The sequence below is a fragment of the Meleagris gallopavo genome, chromosome 1 (genome assembly GCF_905368555.1).
Source record: "Meleagris gallopavo chromosome 1, MGAL_WU_HG_1.1, whole genome shotgun sequence".
Taxonomy (NCBI): domain Eukaryota; kingdom Metazoa; phylum Chordata; class Aves; order Galliformes; family Phasianidae; genus Meleagris; species Meleagris gallopavo.
In genome coordinates this window covers 76306183-76332682 of record NC_139404.1, presented here as the reverse complement: position 1 = coordinate 76332682, position 26500 = coordinate 76306183, and the positions used below count along the sequence as shown (strand labels likewise).

Below are 26500 nucleotides of genomic sequence, written 5' to 3'. Positions count from 1 at the left end.
TGCACATTCTCTGGACCGTCTGGCCATACTAAGGTCTTGCATGAAAACAGTCTTGGTCACAACAACAGACGCTACTAGGTCAGGGAGAGTGATAGTCTTGTCCAACACTTCCTATAGGCTTGTTAGAACACTTATTTCTTATGTATCTGCTTTGGTAACACTCATTAACAATATCAATAATTATAAAAAAGATAGGAACAGAAAAACAGAAAAATTCATGTCTAAAATCCTATTAACAATAAAGCAAATGTTACTCTCATGTTACTTGCACACTATATAAATTGTAGCTTCTAAATAGAAGCAATTTTTCTTTTCTTTTTTTTTTTTTTTCCCAGGTAAAGAGCCTGCTTTGGTGTGATTTGTGGTTTTGTACGGTACACTTCCAAAATTTACATGGAACCTGAAAAATGAATCTGATGGCAATGAGCAATACGTGCTCTATTTCTATAAGTTCCTTTTAAAGGTGAGCATCAGATCAGATTGAATGTCACACCAGGACAGGGTAATTGTGCCTTCTCTCTGGAATGATCGAACATACCTGAAGAAAAGAAGTTGCAGAAAACAGCAGCATGAAAGTCACCATGGGTAGATGACAAGCTCTGGGCCAAGAACAGAGAAGGCAAGAATAGGTCTTAAAAGCCACAGAAATAACAGAAATAACCTTCCAAGAAACCAGAGGAAATTACCAAATTTTTCTGCTATTTGGCCTTTGAATTATTAAGAATCACACTTGAAAGCATGAGTCAACCCAGCAAGGATGCAGCATGCAGAAAAAAAAGCCTTTCCTTTCTAACTTGTCTGCCTGCAAACTCAGCAGTATTCTAGTTGATATTGTAATAAAATTTGTTTTGCTTTTAAACTTTAAATAGCCTGTTAGTCTTCTCAGAAGACCTTGCTATAGGCAACCTCATCTGAAGGCTCCAGCTGACTCCTGGTGCTTTTGTGTTGATGTGAGGAAGTTCAGTGAACCTTGTCTGCTCTCGTCTATCAGCTATAAAAAGATGAGCCAAGCTTCTTGAAACTGCTAGGCAACAGTGCTGTCATCATTGCAGTGCCTGAGCAGCCATGGTAATGAATGTAATGGTTGTACAGCATCTTCACTCTAGCTTAGAATGTTGTTTCTGCCTTTCAAGTCATAAGATTGAGTTCACTAGCTGAGGTTGCTTCTTGGGTGTATGGCAGTAACTTCAGTCTCAGCTACTTTGTTGGTGGCTCATGCAATCTGAGCTATTGTACAACTATTTAATAATTTACAACTAACTTCTTCTCATCTCACTTTTCTTATTTCCCACAACATTTTTTTCCTTCTCTCCCAAATATACATACAGTAACTATTTATCATCAACAAGTATCCCCATAAGTCTACATATCAACAGCAGTAGAGCAGCATGTCAGGATATGGCTGAAGCCAGAACTACTCCCATTTTCAGTTAGTTATTGACTTTTTTAATCATTCATCCTTTATTTCAATATAGAAACAATTTACCTGGAGGTGTTAAAAACCTATGCCTGATACCTAACCTGAGAGCAGGCAGGAGAGTGTAATGATGCTTTCTTTCAGGATCAGAGGCAACAACAGCTCTTTGAGTTAGATCCTAGAGGACGTGTATTATCAACAGCTGTGGAAAGAGATGCACACAATAGCATTTCTGATGGTTATTCTTCATACTATCTTCAGATTGTACAGACTTGCTGAGACTTGTTCCAATCTGAATGGGGTACTGGTGATTAAGTGAATTACTCAGGTTTAGTGAAATAGGAGTGCTGTGCTGAAATCACTTGTAAATTGAGGGCTGTGTGGACCACAACATTGTTTCGTTCATGGCCAGGCCCATCTGTCTGAGCAGAAATGGTGGAAACAGAAAGCAGCCATCAGATAGTATCAGCAACTGGAATCTACCTTGCCTTGCTAGAACCTGGAGGCCTGTAAACAATGTGGTCAGTGATATAAAATTTGCTGACAGGTCACAAGTATTTGATCTAGTCTATTAGCTAAAGCAAATAATTGAGCAGCGTGAAGTTTTTACTATGACATGGATTTAATAGAAAAATAAAATGTCAAGAGTAACAATTTGAACACTAGCTTACCTAAGTTACATTCATATAGCTTTAGCAGTTGCTACATTCATAAATCAGACCTCCTGTGAAACATGGGCTACAGAGCTGCACAGAATTCCATCATTTCCAAAGTTTTCCAAATGTTTTAGGAACCACAGTAAGTGTAGCTATTGGCTATTTCTGAAGAGGGTTAAGATATATTAGGCCACTAATATATCTTTACATGCCTATTCTTTGTCCTGTGTGAAAATGAACCAAAGCTGAGCAGGCCAGGTACCATTCGCAGTAGGGGATTTGGTAGAAAGCCTGTAACTGATAGCAATATTTTGATGTGTGTGGAAGCAGCAGAAAAAAAAAAAAAAAAAATGATGTCCTCCACCTCATGCAGAGTACACAAAAATGGCAGGCTATAAAGGATTGAAAAATCATCTGAATTTTCTATAATATTATATTCCATGCACAAGTTTAATATGAGAAAAGTAAACTCTATAAGCTGAAAAGCTACCAGTTGAAAATTGTTCATTTCTGAACTTTTGATACTAATACAATAGGGCAAATTGTACCTATTTATACAAGTTGGCAACTAGTGGGAGCAACGGTGTGCTTCTGATTCTGGAAATAACAGATAACCAAATTAAAAATGAAGAAACTATTAAAACAATCTCTTCTGTCAGCAGTGATTGTTGTAGAGCTGGTGAAAACTTGCCTCCAAGGAATGCTGGGTTTAATTTGCAATCCATAGAACAGCATAAAGACAGAACGCCATCTTGAGAGGTCCACCATATGTCAACCTACAGTACAAATGGCCAAGAACTTAAGTATTCACATACAAAGTTGAAAATGTGACTGGATTATATAAATACTGTTCCTGTATACACAAAAATGAAATCGGAAATAGTGAACAAAAGGAAAATTTCAAGACTGGCACACAAGGTAGGCATGGAATAATCACAGCAACTAAACACAAATATTGGCTTGCTGAGTACATTTAATCACAGGCCTCCATAAACCGATAGAGTGAATCACAGGAATAGATATGACAGAGCTGAATACATTAAATCAAGTAGAACTGGGAGCCTTATTTTGCCTTGGCTAAAAGTACAAAATCAAAATGCTGACAAACAGAACACTCATGGAAAATAAAGAAATGTTGGTGTAAGAGGACGTCTGGGTCCCTAGTCTATTCTGCACACAGCAAGGCTAAATTCAGAATCAGACTGGGTTGCTCAAAACGTTATCTCTTGAAGGCAAACTTCAAGAGGATAATGCAGCTCCTCATCACCATCTGTTCAAAACTGATGTAATTATACTTGAAAGCAAAACAAAGATAAATGATTTTTATATTGTTATTTTACAACCTGCCAGGAAGCAATGCTACTGTGCCTTGTCATTTTATTTAGTCATCACAACATTTTAGAAGTACTTTTCCAATAGATTTGATGATTTTTAAAATCAGTGCAAGAAGCCAGACTGCCTGCGCAGCATGGGATGACCTTAAAGAATCATAGAATGGTTTGGGTTGGAAGGGACCTTTAAGATCACCTAGTTCCAACCCCCCTGCTATAGGTAGGGGTACGTCCCACTAGATCAGGTTGCTCAAAGCCCTGTCCAGCCTGGCCTTGAATGCTTGCAGGGAGAGCACGTCCACAACCTTGGGGCAACCTGTTCCAGTGTCTCACCACCCTCATAGTAAAGAATTTCTTTCTAATCTCAAGTCTAAATCTACCCTCTTCCAGTTTAAAACCATCTCCTCTTGTCCTGTTGCTACATGCCCTTCTAAAATGTCCCTCCCCAGCTTTCCTATAGGCCTCTTTCAGATACGGGGAGGCTACTATAAGGTCCCCCGAGCCTTCTCTTCTCTAGTCTGAAGTGCCCCAGCTCTCTCTCAGCATGTCCTCGTAGGGGAGGTGTTTCAGCCCTCTGATCATCCTCGTGGCCCTCCTCTGGACCTGCTTCAACAGCTCCATGTCCCTCTTGTGTTGGGGGCCCCAGAACTGGATGCAGTGCTCCAGGTGGGGACTCAGAGAACCAGAGCAGAGGGGCAGAACCACCTCCCTCAACCTGCTGGTCACACTTCTCTTGATGTAACCCAGAATATGGTTGGCCTTCTGGGCTGCAAACGCACATTGCTGGCACACGTTGAATCTTTCATCAACAGACACCCCAAATCCTTCTCTCCAGGGATGCTCTCAAGCATTCTCTGCCCATCCTGTATCAGTGCTTGATGTCAGAGCATGTAAGTTCTTGGTTCCTGACACCTTCAAAGTAATCATCATTTGTTCTCTACCATGTGAGAAGAGGGGTATCTACCACTGTACTGTAATACACATCTCCATGTTTATTTGATACTGCTATCTCAACAGTCCACAGAAATAGATTAAAAAAATTATCAAGGAATTTGCTGGGTGATAAAGGGACTGTGGAGAGAGGGAGATAAAATTATAGGAACTACATCTGCCTTGTTAAGGGCTTTGTTTTTAATAGCTTTTATCTTAAAATGAGTGAAACACTTTGTAAACACCTATTACAAAGCAAGCTAGCATAAACCTTTTAGCCAGCAAATTTCTATAGACACTTCAGTTTCATGTCACCACTAAACTTAGGTCAGATTTTACTGCTAGTTAGTGTACTCTAAAAATCCATAATAGTGACCTATGCTGTCCAAAACTGACTGGCATTCAGCTTTACAGCTTGGTGGACATAGGCTGCACATGTATTAACAAAAGCATTGTCTACATTATGTATAGACCCTGCATTTCCATGAAAACATCAAGCCACTTCATGCATTATCGCTGGCTAAAGAAGAGTAGAAAACAAAGGTGTAATTCTGCCTCCACAGAGTTAACCAACCTCCTCTGCACTATGCCTTAGAGACCTTGTGTGTATAAAGCACGAATATTCCTCACAGCAAATTCCTTCTGTGTGTGATAAGTGTATTGACACAAATCCAGCTCACAGATGGGAGATCTCCGGCACCCAAGATTAGATACAAGTAGCATTGGTATATGAAATACAGCTTTTCCCTGTAAGCCATACAGCTCACATGTTTCCAGCCTGTTAATACTGAAGCTGGTCAACCTATTCCATTTTAATCTTAGCCCTTTTGTGTCAAAAATGTTCTGAATTAATCCCAGTTCTCTATCAAACACATTTCCTTCTGCATTTTGGAAGATCAGTTTCTGAAACTTGTTCAAAGTTTAATTCCAAGAGAATCACCCATTGTTCCATTTTTGCTAGTGGCAATTTGTGAGCCCTCCAACTAACAGTTATCAGGAAATGACAGACAAAATCCTCCAACAGAGTTCCTCATCAGAAGTCAGTGAATCTATTTTTCATTATCTGTTAGTTTATCAGTCATCAGTATCTTGATCTATTAGATTAGCATGCTCTCAGACCACGTTCTCCAGCATCTTCTAAAATTCCCAACTGCAACTACATTTTAAATACAAAACGTGTTTTGTTTTTTGTTTTTTTTTTTAAAGAGATGTAGCACAAACTGAAGGGTATGGCAATTCTTATGCCAAACCATGTGTTTTGTGACAACGATTATGTCTTCTTTCTATCATATTATTTTTTAAAATGCACTTTTCAGTTTCTCTCCATGTCTCAGACTTCATCCTGAACATGCCTAGAGAACAGTATTGGGTTAAAATCACCATGCAGACAGTTTATATGGACAACAAAGGGAACAATGGGCAAAAGATGATCTACATATATGTGTCACTACGGCACCTGTTTTGAATAGGTTATAATAACAAGCAAAATAGCTGTACAAATAAAACAAATGCAGTTATGCCTGTATAGGAAAACCTCACTATCTGGCTCTAGTTCACCTAACAAGACTACCAGAGTAGGTGGGATAAATTTCAAGCAGCCAAAGCACATTACAGAGGAAAGTTATGAAAATGAGTTAGGAACAGGCTGAGCCCACATCTACTTTGTAAGCAGCAAGGGTAAAGACTCTTTCACCATAGGAGAGCTTGTGACTTGCTAGAAAGATAAGAGTATGGATGAGGAGCTTTAACTACATATTAACATTCTTCCTTTCAACTGCTGCAACACAGTTCCTGAATCCACTCCTTTGTGCCTTTTTCCACTACTCCTACAGAGCCCTGCTGCTTTAAAGGAAACCATCCTCCATCACTGAAAGTCCTGATGCTAGAAGGATCACTCATCTGTACTTGAGTCAAAATAGCTGTACATAGACAAATATAACTGAGAGCACAGCACTGCCACTCACAAAGGATTGCACTGCATTATTCCACATGAAGCCTTGGCTCCTAGAATCATCCCACAAAGAAATTCAGTAGTCTATTCATTTTTAGCCCTCAAAGAAATTTGAAAATATGATCAGAGGTTCAGGAGAGGAAGGAGTTGCAGATGCCTGATCCTAGAGGATAGGATAAATTTTCAGTTTTAATTATGTTTTCCCATTTTGTAACATTCCCAGCAGTTCCCCATCCTTGAACATGTATACTCACCCCTACTTCTGGAGGGTCTGGAAGCCAGCCCAGCTCACCCTGTGCAGTGCTTGTGTCTAGCAGATTCACTGAAAACCAAAGAAGGGAAAAAAAATCAGTGACCTAACTCACATTCCCATGGAATGGCTTCATCCTAGTTTTGTCAAAGATGGCAAACCCTGCACTTTCTGTGTCACCTCACAGCTCCACATTCTTTATGACCTTTTATCTTCAGAAAGTATGGCTAGAGGAAGAATGGGAAAATATAAAACACTGCAGCTAGTCAGGAGTTAAAAGTTCTTTCTGGTATATGAGACCCCCTCCTCTTCCACCTTCCTCTCAATTAACACCCAGAGGCATGGGAAACATCTGAAAAACCGCAATGCCATGCTAAACCTGACAACATTTACTGCTTTCTAAAGCTGTCTCAGGATGGGAACAAGAGGCCGAAGCTATTGAAATGGGAAGACAGTATTAGCAGCTGCTCACATCCTCCTTGAAATAGGAAGGTAGCAGACAAAATGGTTGAACAGGCAGGCAATCAAATAAATTACCAGCACAAAAGATCAATCGGTGTCAGCAAGAAGTGCCATTCAGTGCTTGAAACACCGTGGGAAAGACAGGCAGTGTGAAGTGGTAAAAGGGAGTTTCCACTGTCACAGTCTCCAAAAGCCATGAGATTTCAGTTTCTCAATCTGCCTAGCTCTACACCTCTGTAGAGCTGTTCACTGTCTGATGCTGGCCTAGAAATCGTTTTACTGTCTGCTCCTCAGAAACGTTCCAGCCACGACAGCGAGATAATAGCAGCTTCAGGGCACAGCACTGCCATCTCTCAAAGGACTGCGCTGCACGATTCACATTAAGTCTTGGCTCCTGGAGTCATTCGACAAAGAAATTCAGTAGTCTATTCATTTTTAGCCCTCAAAGAAATTTGAAAATATGATCAGAGTTTGCCCTTAAGTCTTGATCTAGAGTGAAATTAAGAATGTATCACTTCTTAGGCAAACAAGGAGAAGGGAGAGAAGATGAAGTAAGTCACTGCTGGATGCACAGCTTCAAGGTTGCCTTTGGCTCTGCTGGCATTGACAAAACAGACTACTGATGTCAGTGCACCTATCACAGTCCCGACTTGCTAACACAAGAAAAAAATCTTTGGATTAACCTTTTGAATTCCTGTGAGTGTATTCAGAGGGGTCATTTTTAAACATCTCAGAAAAGAATTTGAGGGTGAGAGGTAGGAGAGGGGAAACATTTAAATTGCATTTAAATATCCAGATTTCCTCCCCCTCGTCTGACTGCTTCACAAATACTGCCTGCCAACTACCACTAACAGAGTGTAAAGTGCAGATCAGCAGGAGTCCTGTGGAATGAGGAAGCAGGCTGTGGGCCCAGAATCCAAGATAAGAGGGATTGCACTGCTATTCTCACCTCTGAAACACCTTTTTGGGATTGGGAGAAGGGAAAAGCAGGAATCCAGGTTTTGCAAGTTTGCTGCATTCATGGGATGGTCATATGGCCAAACCTTCCAAGCCACAGACTCCCTGTCCAGAAGAGACAGTTCTCTCCTGCTTTCAGTCTATTTCAGATATTATTCTAGTGTTGTTGGCAGAAAAAAAAAAAAAAAAACCATACATAGTGTACTAGCTTGTCCTTCCAGAACCGTCACCCAGATAATATCTATCCCACACACTTCAGGCCTGAAGCAGTGATGTGGAAGCAAGAGGGGCTGTGCAGCAAGTTCTAGCACAGAGCAAAGGAAAAGGCACTCAGAAGAAGCCAGAGCAAGAACCTTCACAGCCTGTAAGCCATGCCTCATCACCATCACAGGTGTGGGCAAAGCCCACTCTTCAAGAAATACATCTCTCAAAGTGAAACCCACAGCAGAGGTTCTCCAACAAAAGGAAGAACAAATCAGTAGGACTGCGAAAGCACAGGGAATGCAAGTACTCTGGGGCTTCTGGCTCTTAGGTCCACAGCCTCTGACTAGGAATCTCACCATGGCTCTCCAGCCACATGGAAAATCTACTCAAAAGAAAGATTTCAGAAAACAGGATGCCAGGGAATTGCTTGTTCCTTGCTAGACACATGAAGGGAGAGTAGATCACAGATGCAGACAAAATAAGATGTTTGAGATAGCTGAGAAGTTGGCAGAGAGGTCTGTGTGTAACTGACAACTACTGGTCACACACATACAGAAAATAGAGCCTGTGTGGCAATACCTTATATTACTTCTCACCTGGGTTCACTTTCTTCATAATGTCTACTAGTGGTTTCCATTTAGCTGAATCCTTAATACAAATATGCATGTCAAGAACAGTTTAAATGAGCATTCCACACAGAGTCTGAGGTGAGCCCATGGCTGAACTGCCAGTTATGACTAAGTCCTCTCGATCAAGGGCCTGGAGCAGCAAACAAGGGGGCTATACTTGGGATGAAGTATATTTTCTCACCATACAAAAGAGACACTCAAAAAGAAGTCTCTAGCAGAAATTAAGTGTGAGAAGTAGGAAACTGAACAGAGCTTTACTCTTCCTCACTCTCTTCTGTTAAGATTCCCATTTCCCAAGTATTTCATAACTACCAGGCAATTGCCAAGATGGAAGAAAAAAAGATTACTGTATCTAATAAAAGGGGCTAAGTAGAACAGACAGGGGAAGCAGGAGGGTCTTGAAAGAAGAGGTGGAAGAAGAAATTGTGAAGCTGAGCTGGACCTTCCTACACTGAGGTAGGTTAAAGAAACTGCCTCATCTCCCACACCTCCCAGAAATGACTGTTCTCTTGCTCACAAGAGTTAACTCTCTAGTGAGCTTCCTTAGGAAACTGCGGGGGTGTTGTCGAGGGGGTGAGGGGAACAACTTCATGAGTTTATGTTTAAGCTTGTTATCTGCAACGCATGTGTTTAATGCAAACAGAGGAAGAATTCTCTTGGATCACTAGATATGTTGAGGCAGTTATGCTTCATTTGAGAGGGGGTGGAGAGGAAGGGGGGAACAGCATACCTGAGCCGGGTTCACTGAGGCACTAAGAGACAGTGGGAGTTTGCTCTTGGATTTCAACCCCCATACTCCACCTGCTTTCCGATGCACCAGTTTCCTGCAGCCCTTTTCTCCAGGAAGGCTATACTGTTCCCAGGACCCCATACAAGCAGACCAGGCCCTGTTCCCCGCCCCTCAAAGAGGTCCGTCTCTCTTGCTTGCTGTCCAAGCCCAGCAGATCTGACACTTACCTTCTTTCCCAAGCGCCTCAGGAGGAAGGAGAGATCCAAAGAGAAGGATCCCAAGGGAGAGCTCGATCCTTCCCATCCTCAGCTCCATGCTGGTTGGAGAGGGGGCCTTGATCCCAGCCCCTGCCTGCTCTCCTGGCTCAGGCCTCCAAGCCTCGGCTCCTGCTCCCAGCGCATGAATCTCTCCCGCAGCCTCCTGACTGGAGCGCACACATTGCACAACCTCCCTGCCTGGCCCACAGTTATGATGAAAGATCAAGGCAAGTGGGTGGAGAAGCCTTACTGCCTTTACCTGTTTGAAAGGGGCTGGTCACAGACTTCCCATCTGGCAGGCAAATAAACCCACCTTAAAGGCAGCCACCTTTTTCCTGGGAGCCTCCCTCCACCTTTGCTCCAGTCCTGAGAGAGGCTCCCGATTGCCACCTCCTGGGCAGCCCTCGCTAACGTCCTTGCACCTGAGCGGGCCTTTTGCACGGGAGAACGGCCCGGAGTTTTCGTCAGAAACTGCTCAGTCCATTTCTGTCTGTGATACTGTCGCTAAACCACTAAACAGTGTTCTTGCTATCGTCCTGGCAGTAGATATTTAGGAAATTCGTATCCTAAGTAGTGGCAGTGGCTGATACTGCTCTCCAGGTTGTAATGTGATAGCCATACAACATTACCTGGTGGAATCACTGTCTTCATGTTAGTAAACTCCCCAGCCTGAAAGAAGATGCCTGATTTTTCAATACAAAAACAATGCTGAGAAAGAAGATGAGCTGGGAGGTCTCTTGTATGAAGACCTCATGTGATTTTTAGTTTCCTAAAATAGGAACATATTGAGGGACATAAATAGGAAATAACTTCCTTTTGTGGTATCTCTTCTACCATTTTGATGTTCTTTCATCAACGACGTTACTCCCACTCATCTACAGCTATTATACCCCTCCCTATAAAACAGGTGGTTATATTTATGCTGTTTGCTGTAAGGCTGCGTTCTTCCTGCTCTTTTCTTCCTTCTCCACAAAGAAGATTGAAGAAAGAACTTTGTCAGGTTGCCTAGAGAAACTGGAGGACCTCCAGCCTTGGAGATGTTCCAGGCTTACCAGTGCTCAGCCCTGAACAACACAAAATAGCTCTGGAATCAGCCCTGCTATGAGCAGATACTGGTACTAAAGACTTCCTGAGGTCCATAGCTCCTAAATCTTTCTGTGATGAGTCTGTGATTCTATAACCATGTCTTTCAGAAAATCGAAGTCTATCTCAGGAGTTTCAAACACATGTGAAAGAAATCTGTGCTCCTTTCAGAGAAAACAGGCAAAATGCTAAGCTTTAAATTTAATATAGTGCATAAATTTATTCCAGTTTAATGCTGACTAAAATGTTCTTTCTCATCCTACAGTGCTAAGTCTCAAATTCTCATGCCCACCCTTTCCCCACTGCAACACAAAAATGTTTCCCTGTCTACATCCCATACCTTAGGTTTGCACTAGGAGAATATATTGATTTTCAGTTTTCATTTCTTCAGTTTGTGATATAGCTACAACTCACTTCTCCTTTGTGATGGGATAGAATAGGTCAGGCCCATGTAAACATGAAGTAGGAAAGAACCATTTGCAGCTGGAAGAGAAGGCTCGGACTGCTCAGGACCTCATATTGTTTATATGTGGGGGGAAAAAAAATTCAGTCTTGAGGACTTACGTTTAACATTAATTTGTTATGAGCTACCAAGGTTTGCATCTGTAAACTTTCTAAAGTGCCAAAGTTCTGGTGTGAGGAACATGGGGATTCTCTGTCTCTCTTTAGATGGCAGATAATCAAGGACATTTGATTATCTGATTTGATTATCTGATTATTTGATTTGATTATCTGACATTTGATTGTTGGGAATATGTGGCAACAGATTTACTAAAAACAAGCAGAGAAAGTACCCTAAAATTATTTTCTTTCATCTTTTTTCCATGTTAATGTTGGCTAATAGGTGTGAAAAAAAACAGAGTATTCCAGTTGATGGGCATCAGAAATTGTATGTACAGTTTTGTTATTTTGTAGATTGGTTTGCCTACAGTTTCTTCCTCTCAGAATTTGTGCAAAGATAATAAAACAAAATTTGGTCTGATGTCACAGCAAGATCTAGATCTGCAATAAATCTGTAATCAAGAGAAAATGCAAACAGTAGAAAACCCAAGTTGGTGGAAATGTGTTGATATCTGTAAAAGATCTGCTGCATAGCTTTGCCATGTGTCCTCTGCACTAAACTGCAGGTCCAAAGGGAAAAAGAAGGAATCTACCCGGAGGCTGTACCCATTGCTGAAGCATTGCATGTCAATTTTCCTCTAAGTATTTCATTGACAGGATGCTTTTACTTATTCATCTTAAGGTCAAATCTTCTTTGGAAACTGCTGGAGGAAGCTAATTCCCTGAATGAATAATGAAAACAAATTAAAAAAAAAAAAAAAAACAAGCAAGCAAACAAAAACTTAATTCCAGAAAAGCTTCTATCTTTACATCTCCACAACCTTTTCACAGTTATGCCTTCTCAATGAGCACCACATTTCTGGCATGGATTTTTATAGCAAGAGAAGTTCATCTTTTAAAATGATTTCCAGCATCTTTTCAAATTGAAGCTCAGCCTCTGTTTCTATACCTACTGGGTATTTCTGAATGGCAGGGCATAATTTTTTCCTACTGTTTCCCTGAATCTTGTTTCACGTATCACTGAGATTTGGTATCTACCTGGAAAATACTAATACACAACACACCTGGGCTTTCCTCCTACAGAAATATGGACTTGTGGTGAGGGAAGTGAGGGGGAATGGTATGTGCCAGGTCTTGTCTTGATTTGCTGTTGGGACAATAAAAGGCACTAACAAGACAGAACTGGGACGTGCTTCTTTTGAAATGTAGTTCAGACAGAACTCTTTAGTATTTTTCTAATGAATTTTTTTACTGTGTTTGCTACTCCCCACATTTTGGAAAGAGCTAAGAATTTCACCAAATCCCTCCAGATCACTAACAAAACTGAACCTAGAAACAATCTCTCAAGTTCCTCCATTTATATTATTTCCCAACAAAGCATCCTTACATCTGTCAGCCTTTAGTATTGGTATTTTTGAAATTGTGCACTTTGAACTAGCTGTCAGTAAGAGGTATAGAGCTCCCTGATGCCCCAATCACATTTTGCAACAAGCCATACTTTAGTACAGGGGAGGAACTTGCCCTGGAGATATCTTTGGTAGAAAGAACCAGACCCTTGTTCTGTGACCTCTGATTCATCCCCTTTATCCACTAACTCTACACCTCTAAGAAAAATATGTGACAGCTCTGTACATCCCAGGAGACAGTGGATTGATGTTTCATTCCCTATAAAGAATCCGTGCCTTCTCTCTCTTATTCTCATCTGCATTACCACAGTTTAATATTTTAGTATTATCTTTTCTTTTAATCTAGGATATTTTCTGGTTCTGCTCCACCAGCAATTATGTTAGAACATTTTGACTTCAGATAGTCTACAGAAGATAGACAGACTCCTACCATCTAGCGGTTTAAATTGTTAAATTAGTTTTCTACTAGGACTATCTTTCACCCAGAAACTCAGATGTTTTTAAACAGATATCTTACGTTCCTATGAATGAACACAAGTAACCTTTCTTGACCACAAAATGAGCCTAACTTAAGGACCAGTGCACTTGACTGCACAAATAGTCAAGCTTCTCATCTTTTTCCCTTGAGAAGAAAGACAAAGGCAAGGGAATGAATGAAGCTGACAGAGGCAGTGTGTAGATCTGGGTTTTGATAAAATAGTGTGTAGATTCGGTTTTGATTTTTATTGCTCAGGGGACATTCCCTCACCCTTCCCCACATGTCTGGAGATGAACACCCTTTGAGATGTATAGGATTTGCCTGAACAATTACTGAATCATTTCGAAATGAGGACGATCTTTTTTTCAACAGAAATCACCTTAAAAATTTCTGTTACCTTCACATCCCATTTCTGCTCCCTCTGGTGGTCGAATGAATGTGGAGCCCTGGAAATTCCGTCTGCCTGAAGGTGTTGTGGCAGGATGAGAGAGGAACCCATCCCACCCAGCTTATGTTAAGCTGCTACATTTTGGGTATAGAAGCAGAAAGTAATAGAAACAGAGGCATTATTTCATCTGGTTTATATTCGCACTCATAAAACTGCCATAATGGGTACAATTATCAAGAGTTTGTTGATTTGTAATAGATATTATAGTATATCATATATTTACAGATGAAAAGAATTGCAGTTCTACTCTAACACCAGCATTTGATTCCTGGGCATATTTATGTATCTTCATAGTGTTAAGTTTCCAATTTTTTATTACTTCTATTACTGACCTCTTGAGGGTGGGCTGGGGAGAGGGGAGCAGGATTCAATTTTTCATTGAGATTACTAGAAAATCAGCATATGTGCCATAAGCATAAAACTCAGCCCCAGAAAACTTTAATTTCTAGTAGAGATGCTCATGGCTTCTTCAACTAGGTTGTAGAGAAAGAGGATTATAACATTATCAGTAATAGAATCACAGCTCAAGTTATAGTAAGAGCAGCCTTTTTATGACAAGTACCTGCCTCTGTAATTTTGCTTATTCATATTTTCTTGTTGTTCTTTCCTACTCTCAGATTAATTATACCTAAGAAGTGTAAAAAAACCACACCAAAACTGGAAAAAGTCATTAGGATTCAAAACATGCCATCAGCATTCATGTCACTTGTCACTTTGATAGTGCAATTTTCAACAATTTTTTGTACACCAACAATTGAAAACGTGCACAAATCAAGTTTTTAATTTCTGCTTTTTAACAAAATAACAGAATGGCCTGGGTTGGAAGGGACCTCAAGGATCATGAATCTCCAACCCCCCCCCCCCCACACACACACACACTCCCACAGACAGGGCCACCAAATTCCCCATTTAATACTAGACCAGGCTGCCCAGGGCTGCATCCAACCTGGTCTTGAACACCTGCAGGGATGGGGCATCCACAACCTCTCCAGGCAGCCATGAAATTTTGATGCTTTTATTTCTATTTCAGCTTTATAGTTATTTTACTATTTTTTCTTGACAAATTGCAGTTCAAGGATCTAAAGTCCATACACTTGTCCTTTTCTCTTGCTATGGTAGCATAATATTGATGTTGCAGTGCTGCGGACTCCCACTGTCCTGTGTAAAAATGAAGTAGTTTCCCTTAGTGACAGTGTTAACAACCTGTGCTCATCCAATGTGGTCTATATCTTGAGACCAAGAGAAAATACTTAAAACAGACACCTTGCTCTCTTGCATCTGGAACGAGGGTATTTTGACTGCAATAACATCTTTCCAGATAACTGCCAACTCTCCTACCAGTTCAGAATCCCATTTGAGTTTTAAAGCTTAATCTCCTAATTAAATCAAAATATGAAAACAGAAATGAATGCTGAAAGCATTTGTAGACCAAAAACACAATTAAATACAAACAGCATTTGGAAGTCCTGATTTTCCACAGCGACTAAGCTTAGAGGCCACATGCTGCTAGAGCTCCTTGGTCCTCTCTCAGCTTTACACACCAATTTGTAAAAACAGACAGTCTTACATCTTTGAGTTTATGCAGGTAGAGCCAACAGTACAGTCTGGGTGGGTACTGATCTTCTTGTTCTTGCTTTTTCCTGAACTTGTCTGAAAGATAACTGAGATCAGCAGGATGTTTCAAGCCAAGAGCTTTAAATTAGGGGTATGGTGCTGGAATCAAGGCACCTGCAGGCAATTTTCTGATCTAGAGATGGTTGCCAACCGAAGTGAAACTGAAACAAACTTGCCGCTGTGGATCTTCACCTGATTCCTCTGATTATCTCTCCCGTGTTCCTCGTTGCTTCCAAATTCAGTTCATTTAGAGGGGTCTTAAGGTCTATAAACCATCCAGCTGGAAAATGAAAAGTTTTTAGAATCTAAAACTATTTTAGACTTCTGGCGTGAAGTTCAGATTGCTTATGGATATTTGTTCTCTAATAGCCTATTTATAGGACTGCAGACTTTGGTTTTGGTATCTTATCAGATTTTATATGCTGGATAAATTATTTTGTACAACAGCATAAAACAGTCACATGGAGGGATCATTTTTTTTGACAGATTTTCATCCTCATGATATTAGAGTCTACCCTGAGCATTTAATACTATCTATGCATGTGTTTTCATTGACTGCAACTCCATTGTTGCAAATAGCTATATTAATTTCACCTTGACGCTTTTCTCCTGCTTCAGATCAATGGACAAATGAAGCTGTTTAGGCAACCGTAGGATTATCTGCACATTTGCTAAGCTGTTAAAGAATCTAAGCAAAGGGAGACTGGTGGACTCACTTTCCATGTAAACCAAGATGTATAGGCTGTGCCAACATGCCTTTGCTAAGGGTAAGTGATCATGCTGAAACTTTCCTGTTCTTCAAATTGGATTTCCAGCAAAATGTCGTCTTCCCTAGCCCATAACAGAAACACATAACCTTAGTATACTTCCTGTATTTAGACTCCTAGTAAAGTAAGGAAATATTTTTAAATTTAAGTCCATTTAATTCTTTTGGAGATTGATTGTTTATAGGAACCGCTTCTAAAAAATGTCTTACCTGGGTTGACAGTGAAGCATGACAGTTTTTCACCAGTTTCACTACACTGAAAAGATTTTTCTGGTAACCTACCATCATCACTGGTAATGATAGGAGGATATAGGATACATCTCCAAAGTATTTTCTTGAGTAAAGATACCTCTTTGGTCTGTAGCATTGAAAATACTGGACCTTGAGTACCTTGAATGTTATTTGATATCTCTGCCATCATCCTCCAAATCCTTTTCGTTCTTGAGCACAAAATCTCACTAATGAGATTTTGCAGGCTGTATAGGCTGAGTGCCCACAGGCTGAGCTCTGGTGCCAAACAACTGATGAGATCTGTGTTCTCATCTAGCACCTTGCTCAGGGCAGCGCTGACATAAGAAGTAATTGCAGAGATGAATATTGTTTTTTAGGGCCATGTAAACCCTGATGTGGGCATACTGACAGGGATAGGATGGGAGACTTGGACTCTGAATTATCTCCTCGTTTTACTCATCACAGAGACACTGGTTGAAGATTGCGTCCTCTCAGAAGTTTTCCACTATTGGTTTTGGTTCTCACACGTATCTCAGAACTACAGGGTCCAATGTGGCTGCTGTTTCAGCCATGGCATCCCTCTCAGGAGCATCATCCCTATTTATAAAGTAAGGACATGTTGGGAAATGGCTGCGAGAGCAGGGCAGACATGAGGCTGTGTACGAGCATAACTAGTGCGGCAGCACAGGGTGCATTCTCATGAGAAAGCATTAGGAGTTAAGATAGGAGGTACAACATCCTTGGGCAGCCTGTAAACAGCAGGCCTTAAACAGCAGGCCTACATACGCAGCTATGCTCTGTGGATATGTGGGGGGCTGATAAGCGGATGAGCTCAGTGGCAGGGGTGAATGCTGGCTGAGCATTGGTTAAAGCTAGGCAGCCCACCTAGACGCCCACCTTGTGCTCCAATAGTAGGTGAACACATGTGTAGTAGAATCATATATAAACTCTGTGTGTGCAGCAATAAAATGAAGCTTGATCACTCATATTGAGTACTGTCGTGCTTCCCCGCTTGAGAACAATCTGATTAGGACGCTATCCGCGGCAATTGGCGCCCGAACAGCGAAGGACCTGATGGAAGATTGATTTGGGAGCGGACGGACAAGCGCACCGGCATCGCAGCGGCCGAGCCGGGGGGCAGCATCGCCTAGACCGACCAAAAGGGGTCTGCACGGGATCCGGAGGGCACGGAACGGAGCTCCGATGACAGTGGACGCTGCGTGCGGTGAGACGCGGATTGCAGTGCACCATGGAAAGTGAGGTAGCCCTAGATTTTTTAAGATGCTTCTTAGAGAAGCGAGGGGTAGAGTCTGTGACTCTAAAGCAATTGCCTGGGTTGCTAGCCTATGGTAAAGGGGAAGAGTTCTTTGCTCGTTCTCAGGATATTCTAGGAGAGAAGGAATGGCACAAGTTAGGGGATGTCCTTTGGTATAAGGTAATTGATGACAACAAAGGGGCTAAAAAACTAATGAAGCCCTGGAGAGATGTGATAACTTGTATCAGGAGGTATAGGTTAGAACGGCAGGAAGCTGCCTCAGCTTTGCGCCAGTTAGAAAGTCTGCCCGAAGACGCTAGGCGCTTAAAGGTCGGGGGGGATTACGTTCCGATACCCTCCTCGGGAGGACCAGCTCCGCTCCGCACTTACGGCCTCTCGCAGGCAGGGGCTTCAGCGATCCCGTCTGCCCCCCCCAGGGACGATATAGAGGAAGAAAGTGAGGATGAGGGGCTGGAAAAACTGGATTGTGAGGTTAAAATATTAACAGAGCGGTCACGTAATCTGGAAATCTGTATGCGGGTCCTGTCCTACCGATAGCGCCTGTTGCTCCACCGACTCATCCGGCAGCGCCGCCCGACTGAACTGCGGAGAAATCGTTTCGCGCGCCCGCACCGCTCTGCCGGATGGGGGGTGAGCAGTCGGAACTATGGGGAGTTCACTAACAAAGGAGCAGCAAGTACATCTTGAAGCCTTACAGTTAGTTTTAACGTTTCAGAATCAGCCTGTATCTACCTCAGCATTAGTTACTTTTCTCAAATGGTTAAGCAGAAATATCCCTGAATTTCTGAAAACTGCATTCTCTTTTTGTGGTGAACTTTGGGACGAAATTGGCGCAAAACTCCGGGAGGCTTCTATTGCTAAAGATAGAACGACTGCTAAACTTTTATCTGTTTGGCACCAGATAATGGAAGGGCTTAAACAAATTCGACAAGGAAGACTTTCTTCCGACTATTCGCCATCGCCCTCCCTCCCACCCCCGCCGCTGCCCCTCCGTGCAGCAAGCAGCCCTGGTCCGGATTCGATCAGCGGCTCCGACCCCGCCCCTGACCGTGGGGAAGAGAAACTCCGACCCCCCCCATCGCCGCTGCCCTCGGTTCCGCCTCCGGCGCTCATCCCGCTCCCGCCCTCCGCTCCGCCCCTGACGCTCGCCGCGGCGCTCCTACCCTCCGCCTCGCCGTGACGCTGATGTCCTGCGCTCCGCCCCTGTCGCTCGCTGCGCCGCTCCCGCCTCTGACCCGCCGAGGAGCTTCATCAGTACCTGCTATAACCTTGCATCATTCAGATGATGAGCCTATTTGGATTCCTGCTCGCAGTGTTCACCCTTGGCGCAGAAGCACTACCTGAACCACACCAAATCAACCCGCGGCAACACATGTGGGTCACCTGCGCTAAATCAGCAGGCCGGACCAACCTCTGCTTAGCGCTTGTTTCTGCCACTGATCCCTTCCAAACTTGTTTTGAAGGGATGCTGTTTCTCAATGATTCTAACTTTTCTGCTTACTCCACAGGACATGCATGACATCCACTCTAAACACATGGGTAGCTTTAGTTGTCCTTATACCAAGGGCTGTTGCTGGGAGTAGGTATTATAACTATTAGTATAGTATAGTTATTGGTACTGTAAAATGCTTACTTGAGGAAAAAAAAAGAAGGAAAAAAAAAAAAAAAAGGGAAGAAAAAGATGTGAAACAATGAGAAAGTCTGAAACCAAGTTTGAAACGACCATGAACTCATAATGATTGGGATTGTGTGCTTCTTATTGCTTTGTAACTTGTTGTATTGCAAATAGCAACAGTAGTAATGGTGGTTGTGTGTTTTTTTAATTTTTATTTTAATAACAGATTGAATGTTATAGTAACGGGATTTAATGTTACCAATGCTGGAATCTATGGAAATAGCTATTTTAATGTATTAGTAGCACTAAGACAAAACCTGGAAAGGAATCCCAGGCAAAGGGATGGCCCTATATTATAGAATGATTAACTCTCTTTCATCCCACTAATCAGGAATTTAAAATATGATCATGCAGCACCTGAGACAAAGGTGCACGCTAAGAATGTTAACCTTGATAGTTTATTTTGAAAGCGGGTGTTCCATTTGGCCTCTGTATCATGCACTGGCCATGCAGATGCAGTGTACAAATGGAAAATACCCTTCGGACCCTGAGAAGAATAAAAGCAAGAGAGAATCTGGGGTGGGTGAGAGAGGAAAAGTGCACCTTGAAGCAGGGGACGCCCTGCTCGCACTGCCTATCGCATTCGCCACCACCATGTTTTTTATCTCTCTCTTTCGGCAGATTGTTGGTTCTCGAGGGTCTGTAAATAATAATGCCCATAGTTCTATCTGGCATGCAAAAGTTGCCCAACTATGAATTCTCTATTAGCTAGAGGTATAACCATGAGCACTCTAAAAGCATCTGTTGTACAAATCTTAGTGGTCTTTCAAAATCAATATATCAGAATACATTAAAGTTGAAGATCTCTTTCAAGGCAGTGAGAGATTAACACAGAATGGGTCCCTCCAGGATTTATTTCCAGGTTGCAGAAAGTTGGGCTGCAGACCAAACACGTGTTTGTTCTTTTTAGCAGTTAAAGATTTCTTTTCTTGTCATGATACTATGTTTGCCTTGTTTCCTTTCTCACACTAACAGTATTGTCAATTGAGGCCTTGATTGAGTTATAATGATTGTATTATTAATATAATTAGTGTTCTATAGCATGGTAGAAGTTGTCGGTATCTTCAGTGACAATCTCAATGTACTAAAGGGCACCGATCCTGCCGCCTGCGTTTCGGTGACTACAGAGCAGCAGCATCTTATCGAAACTCTTGGGCATCTTATTGCGACACAGGCCGTTGATCGCTGTGAACCATCTCTCCCCATAGATATCACTATCCTAAGTGGCCACGGGCAACTGCTGGGTGCACTGACGCAGTGCAAAAAGAAAAAGGGGGAGAGACCAGACATAAAGGTGCTGGAACGGCTGTTTATGAGCTTTTCAAGGATACGTAAGACATAATCTGTGTTTCCGTTAACAGCACTTCAGAACAAAGTGCATGCTTGATAGAATGACTAAGTGTCTCCTTGCCATGGGACCCCCAAGAGCTGGATCTCCTGGGTTCCCAGGCAATAGGAAACGCTTCAGCGGGATGGAATCAAACATGCTTTTGGTTCGGACGATCGCACCAGGCCCTTAGTGCTCAAGCAAGTATCCTTAAGCGACTGTGGGATTATGCGGATAACCCTTTTTTCGACACAACAGGATGGACGGTGGTCTCCCCCCATAACGAACAGGAATTCTCAGTATGGGGGGCATATTGCGGTTACAGCAACCAAACCGGGGAAGGAGGTAACCTACGACCGTGGTATGGATATGGAGCAAGCTTTTCCGAAGACGATTCCCAACATGCGCTGTGGAATAATGACTCGGCTAAGGCCTTACCCCCGGGTGTATTTTTAATATGCGGTGACCGAACTTGGGCAGGCATTCCTGCCAATGTCCAAGGAGGACCTTGCTATCTTGGACAGTTAGCACTGTTCGCTCCCCAACATCGTCAGTGGCTTAATGTCGCCTCTGGTCTGCATAAGGCCAGGCAACAGCGGAGTATACGCCACCTGACACCAGATTGCAACGATAACGTTGATTTATGGTCAGCTACTGCCCGGGTGTTCGCTTCGGTTCTCACACCAGGCGTGGCTGCGGCCCAAGCGTTAAAACAGTTAGAAAACCTAGCATGTTGGTCAGCGAAACAGGCTAACGAGACCACCTTAGTTCTGACATCTATGTTATCTGATATGAATAGTCTTAGGCACGCTTTGCTACAAAATCGCGCGGCAATTGACTTTCTGCTTTTAGCACAAGGGCATGGCTGTGAGGACTTTGAGGGAATGTGTTGCTTTAACCTTTCGGACCATAGTCAGTCCATACATGAACAACTTCAATGGTTAAAGAGACATACGCAAAAGATTCAAATTGACAAAAACCCATTTGATGATTGGCTAAAATCCCTATTTGGAGGACTGTCCCCGTGGCTCACAGCATTAATCAAAGAAGGCTTGCGTTGGCTATTGCTTATTCTAGTTGTGCTTTTACACTTTTAGTATATAGTTGTATAATGAGGAGTATTGACAAAGTCACACAGAAAGTTATGCTCGTGCAAAAAGAAAAAGGGGGAATTGTTGGGAAATGGCTGCGAGAGCAGGGCAGACATGAGGCTGTGTACGAGCATAACTAGTGCGGCAGCACAGGGTGCATTCTCATGAGAAAGCATTAGGAGTTAAGATAGGAGGTACAACATCCTTGGGCAGCCTGTAAACAGCAGGCCTTAAACAGCAGGCCTACATACGCAGCTATGCTCTGTGGATATGTGGGGGGCTGATAAGCGGATGAGCTCAGTGGCAGGGGTGAATGCTGGCTGAGCATTGGTTAAAGCTAGGCAGCCCACCTAGACGCCCACCTTGTGCTCCAATAGTAGGTGAACACATGTGTAGTAGAATCATATATAAACTCTGTGTGTGCAGCAATAAAATGAAGCTTGATCACTCATATTGAGTACTGTCGTGCTTCCCCGCTTGAGAACAATCTGATTAGGACGCTATCCGCGGCAAGGACAGATCTACTGAAGTGCCCTTGACCGATATCTATCCATGAGAAACATCTCTAGGGCAGAGTCCTGCTAATCTCTAAGACAATACTTACGTCTCTTGTTATCCCAACCTTACAACAGCCATAAAGATGCGAGGGCCTCTACCAAAGTTCTATTTAAACCACATTGTCTTTCTGCTCCTTTTTTTTCTTGCCATGTATATAAGCATGTCAGTACCTTCTAAAAGACAGGGTAGAAATCTCTACTTTTACTAACTTCAGAAGGGACCTCTGGAGATCTCTAGCCCAGCCCACTGCTTACAGCAGGATAAACTTCAAAGCCTGATTTGACTTAAGAGATTTTGCATTTGAGGCATCAGTTCTGTCCCATGCTTCTTACAGTTATTTACCATCTTTAAATCCCTAAATAGTATTTGATGCAAAGAACTTCTCTAACATAGTTCTAAAGCGTTTCTCTATTAGTAAGTAATGTGCTTTTATTGAGAAGTCCTGGCCTCTGGAATTCCTGGCCGATGATTTAAAATGTTCACTACAATACTGATCATTTAAAACAATGCTGCTAAATTTTTGCTCACGGCAATAACTGGATATTCATTGACATCAGAGCCAATATTTTATGTTAATATTTTAGCCTGACCAGACTGTCAACTTGAGGATAGCTTTTAATGTGAGTTTTACATTTCATATTTCTCTTTTGTCAGAGGAGTCTAAGTCAAGTTATTCAGTTACAGGGCCAGTACAGCCAGTACAGGGCTGGTCAAATCCACTTACAATAATTTTTAATGATTGTAGCCCGGAAAAAGCAAATATCACTCTGCTCTCCCAGTCTTCTAGGGGAGAGATCAGAAGGCAGGTGGGTGCTGAATTACCTTTGAATTAGACAGAGAAGTAAAAACAAGTCTTTTTTTTTTTTTTCTCTCAATAATTTCATATATAAGATCTGAGTCACAAGGTCCATTTGGTGCTTTGAAGAGCCATGGGGCAGTAAAGTAATAAATAAAATACTGAAGTTGCTTTTTCACCACTATTCCTGATATTTTCACATTTGTCTAAATTATCCTGTTCTGCTTACATGTAGATTGGATATTAGGAGAAGTTTCTTCTCTGAAAGAGTGGTCAGGTGCTGGGATGGGCTGTGCAGGGAGGTGGTGAAGTCATTGTCTCTAGAGGTGTTCAAGTAATGTTCAGATATTATAATAAGGGATATGGTTTATTGGGAAAATATTGGTGTAGGTGGATGGTTGTACCAGGTGATCTTAGAGGTCTATTCCAACCTTGATGGTTCTCTGATTCTAAACACACGAAATAACACTGCTGTGCACATTTCAGATTCTTATGTCTGCTGCATTGCAGCATATGCTAGAATTCTCACTGGTTTTGGCATAGCAACAACAGTAGTTGCAGCAGCAGTATTGTTAGATTTATGTAAGATTTATGCTGATGGATTTTAACACTCCTCGGGCATTCTTATTTACATGATGCAGTCTTTCCTGATAAAAACTACATGATAAGACCTGTATCTGAGTGTTGCCATAGGAACAGTCTAAATCTAAAGCATCTCCCTATAAAAGGAAATGTTTCTCCTGTAAAAGACTCATAGGAAAGTCATTCTCCTGTCAAATCAGTGGCATTTTCATTTTCATTACCTAGGATAATTCGAAGTAAGATGAGTTTACACTGATGATCTTTTCACTTGTGATGGAATGTTAGAAGTGCAACCTTATGCTAAATTTGGAGAAAATCATAGCTTAATTTCCACTTCTTTCAAAACACAGTATTTCTTTTTGTAACCTTCTAATAATGCCCTTCATGTTTTTTGTGCTGGAAAACTTACCAGACTAAAAATATTTATTGCCTTTCAGTTTCCAGTATCTACTTACTTCTTGATAGAAAAATAACGAAAACAAGTCAGCAGCACTAAATAATTTTGTGTTGATCTTTTGAGCATGCTGAGATAACTGTAAATGTAAGTATGGGTATATATATGATCACAGAAGTGATACCATAAACTGATCAAAGTTCTTCTTACTCACAAATTGATACAACTTTTCCCTTTAAGTAGTGTTATGTTAGAGGCTTTTTTTTTTTGTTCCTTTTCCTACTTTCTTTTTTCTTTGTAGGCTGAGATGTCATTTTGTCAAAAATACATCAGTGCATGTTATATTCTGCCTGGATATTTACCGTAGTGTAGTCTATAGAGACTCTTGTCCTAGCCAAGTTAGAAGGGCTGCATTTCCAACGAAAACATTTCTTCTCCTAAAATTTAGTTCACATCTGTAACAGCTCTGATAGTACCCCAGTTCTGCTGAGCTATTCTCTTCCTCCTCAACATTTTCCTTAGGACTCCTCTGATTTCCTTGTTCCTCAAGCTATAAATAAGGGGGTATAGTAATGGAGTAATATTGGTGTAGACTAGAGAAACCATCTTGTCTCGAGCTGGTGAGTAACTGGACTTAGGACGAATGTACATGAAGGAGGCACATCCATAGTGTAGCAAGGTGATGGCCAAGTGTGAAAAGCAGGTGGAAAAGGCCTTGCCCCTTCTGAGGGAGGAAGTGATACGTAGCAAAACAGCAGCAATACACACGTAAGAGGTCAGGATCAGGACTAAGGGAAGTAGCAGGAGGAGCACGCAGGCCGCCAGCAGGGGAAGCTCGGGGGTGTAGCTGTGTGTGCAGGCCAGGTGCAGCACTGCGGGGATGTCACAGAAGTGGTTGATGTGATGTGACTGACAGAAAGGTAAGTGGAAAACAGACACTGTCAACCCCAGGGCAACAGCAAAGCCTCCCAGACAGCATGCTATGCACAGCCTAAGACAGAGTCCCTCGCTCATCACCACTGCATAGTGTAGGGGCTGGCAGATGGCAATGTTGCGGTCATACGACATGGCTGCCAGGAGAAAGCACTCAGCTCCACCGAGTCCCACAAAAAGGTACATCTGGGCAGCACAGCCTGTGAAGGAAATGGTGATGCCATTCATAACCATCAGGCCAAGGAGTGCCTTAGGGACAATGACTAAGGTGTAGCAAAGCTCAATGATAGAGAGCTGGCAGAGGAAGAAAAGCATGGGAGGACGAGAGTGCTCCATAAACACAGCAATGAAGATCATCGTATTCCCGGCCAGTGTGACCAAATGGATGATGAGAAAGATAAGAAAGAGGAAGACCCGCAGACAGAACAGCTCAGAGAAGCCAAGAAGGAGGAACTCCATGGTTGCATCAGTGCTCTCATTGTCCCTCTCCATGCAGCCTTCACATGGCATCTACAGGGAGAAAAACAGAGGGAGATAGTTGAATTTGACCTGATGCCTGGTATTCAATTCCACATATGAAATTATGTTGCAAGTGTGTAGAGCCAGTGTAGTAAAGCTCATTGTGAGGTCTTATGGGGAGTGAGGTGATTCTTGTGTAAAACATAAATTTGCAGACTTTCCCACCCATGTTCTCATAATCACCAATGTATTTTTGCCCAATTATCTGCCCAGGATTCTCTCCTTTGAAACTAGTCATGAGGAATATCAACTGTTGAATCTTCATCACTTGTTTTGAGTTGTTCTTATGTTGATGACAATATGTATTTTTTGAACATGTCTTAGGTACCTAGCAGTTGACACTGATTAGTCTTTTAATTCTGTCCTGCCTTTGAAAATCATCATTTGCCTCTCCATCCTGATCTGAATGCTGTAAGAAACTATGTGGAGATATGCTAAGATGACCTGCTAATCTAGGTGCCAACAACACCTAGGTGCCTTACAGACATTCTTCTACTGCTCCTTCTGGTGCTTCCATCCCCAGGCAGATAGATTTGTTCTCTTTCGCACCAATATTACATCTCTCTATATTCATGCCAGGGATGTACAAAGACAAAACAGGCAGTGGGCTGGAGTTTCTGCTCCACATCTGATCCCATTTAATGGGCATTTCAGGTCCTCACTGACTGACTCCTTCGTTCTCCATCATGGAGCTGCCTCACAGTTTGTACTGAAACAGGATTTTAAACAGAAGATGTTGGTGGCTAGACATGAGGATTCCAAAATTGGAGTTAACATTTTGGCTGCTTTTATCTTTATGCGCACCTCAGAATTGTGGTATCACAGTTATATAATCCGATTTCCAAACTCAAAAACTGAAGGCATCTTTGTCAACATACTTTGTATAATATTTTTTCTAAGGCAAATACAAAGTTATTATCTTGGACTTGGAGAAAATGAGACTACACATGTCAGAAGAAGAATATTAAGTTCCTAGATATGTAGAGTG

General features: G+C 42.1%; 3 protein-coding genes and 1 long non-coding RNA gene across 5 annotated transcripts in view; 2 read left to right on the top strand and 2 right to left on the bottom strand.

The window, feature by feature from the left end:
* Nucleotides 1–10154, bottom strand: part of EPHA1 (EPH receptor A1) — a 33601-nt gene extending 23447 nt beyond the window's left edge. Inside the window, exons 1-2 of one of the 2 annotated variants that reach the window (XM_019617962.3) lie at nucleotides 9745–10154; nucleotides 6540–6607 (exon numbers count right to left, since the gene is read on the bottom strand). In XM_019617962.3, the coding sequence (XP_019473507.2) occupies nucleotides 6540–6607; nucleotides 9745–9832 (156 nt within the window). In that variant the 5' untranslated portion in view covers nucleotides 9833–10154. The remainder of the gene's footprint in view (nucleotides 1–6539; nucleotides 6608–9744) is intronic. The other variant, XM_010717658.4, reaches the window with a different exon arrangement.
* A 6827-nt stretch (nucleotides 10155–16981) lies between these two features.
* LOC146545435 (uncharacterized) lies at nucleotides 16982–19317 on the top strand. The gene is made up of 2 exons (XR_014886337.1): nucleotides 16982–17622; nucleotides 18539–19317. It is a non-coding gene; the product is annotated as an uncharacterized LOC146545435 (long non-coding RNA).
* A 1037-nt stretch (nucleotides 19318–20354) lies between these two features.
* LOC146545434 (uncharacterized) lies at nucleotides 20355–22181 on the top strand. The gene is made up of 2 exons (XM_085218899.1): nucleotides 20355–20620; nucleotides 20713–22181. The coding sequence occupies exons 1-2, from the start codon at nucleotides 20355–20357 to the stop codon at nucleotides 21734–21736; spliced, it is 1290 nt and encodes a 429-aa protein (XP_085075025.1). The 3' UTR covers nucleotides 21737–22181.
* Nucleotides 22182–24504: 2323 nt separating this feature from the next.
* Nucleotides 24505–25503, bottom strand: LOC100550171 (olfactory receptor 10AC1-like). The gene has a single exon (XM_019617997.2). It carries the CDS (start codon nucleotides 25501–25503, stop codon nucleotides 24505–24507), a length of 999 nt encoding a protein of 332 aa, XP_019473542.2.
* Between the last annotated feature and the right edge of the window lie 997 nt (nucleotides 25504–26500).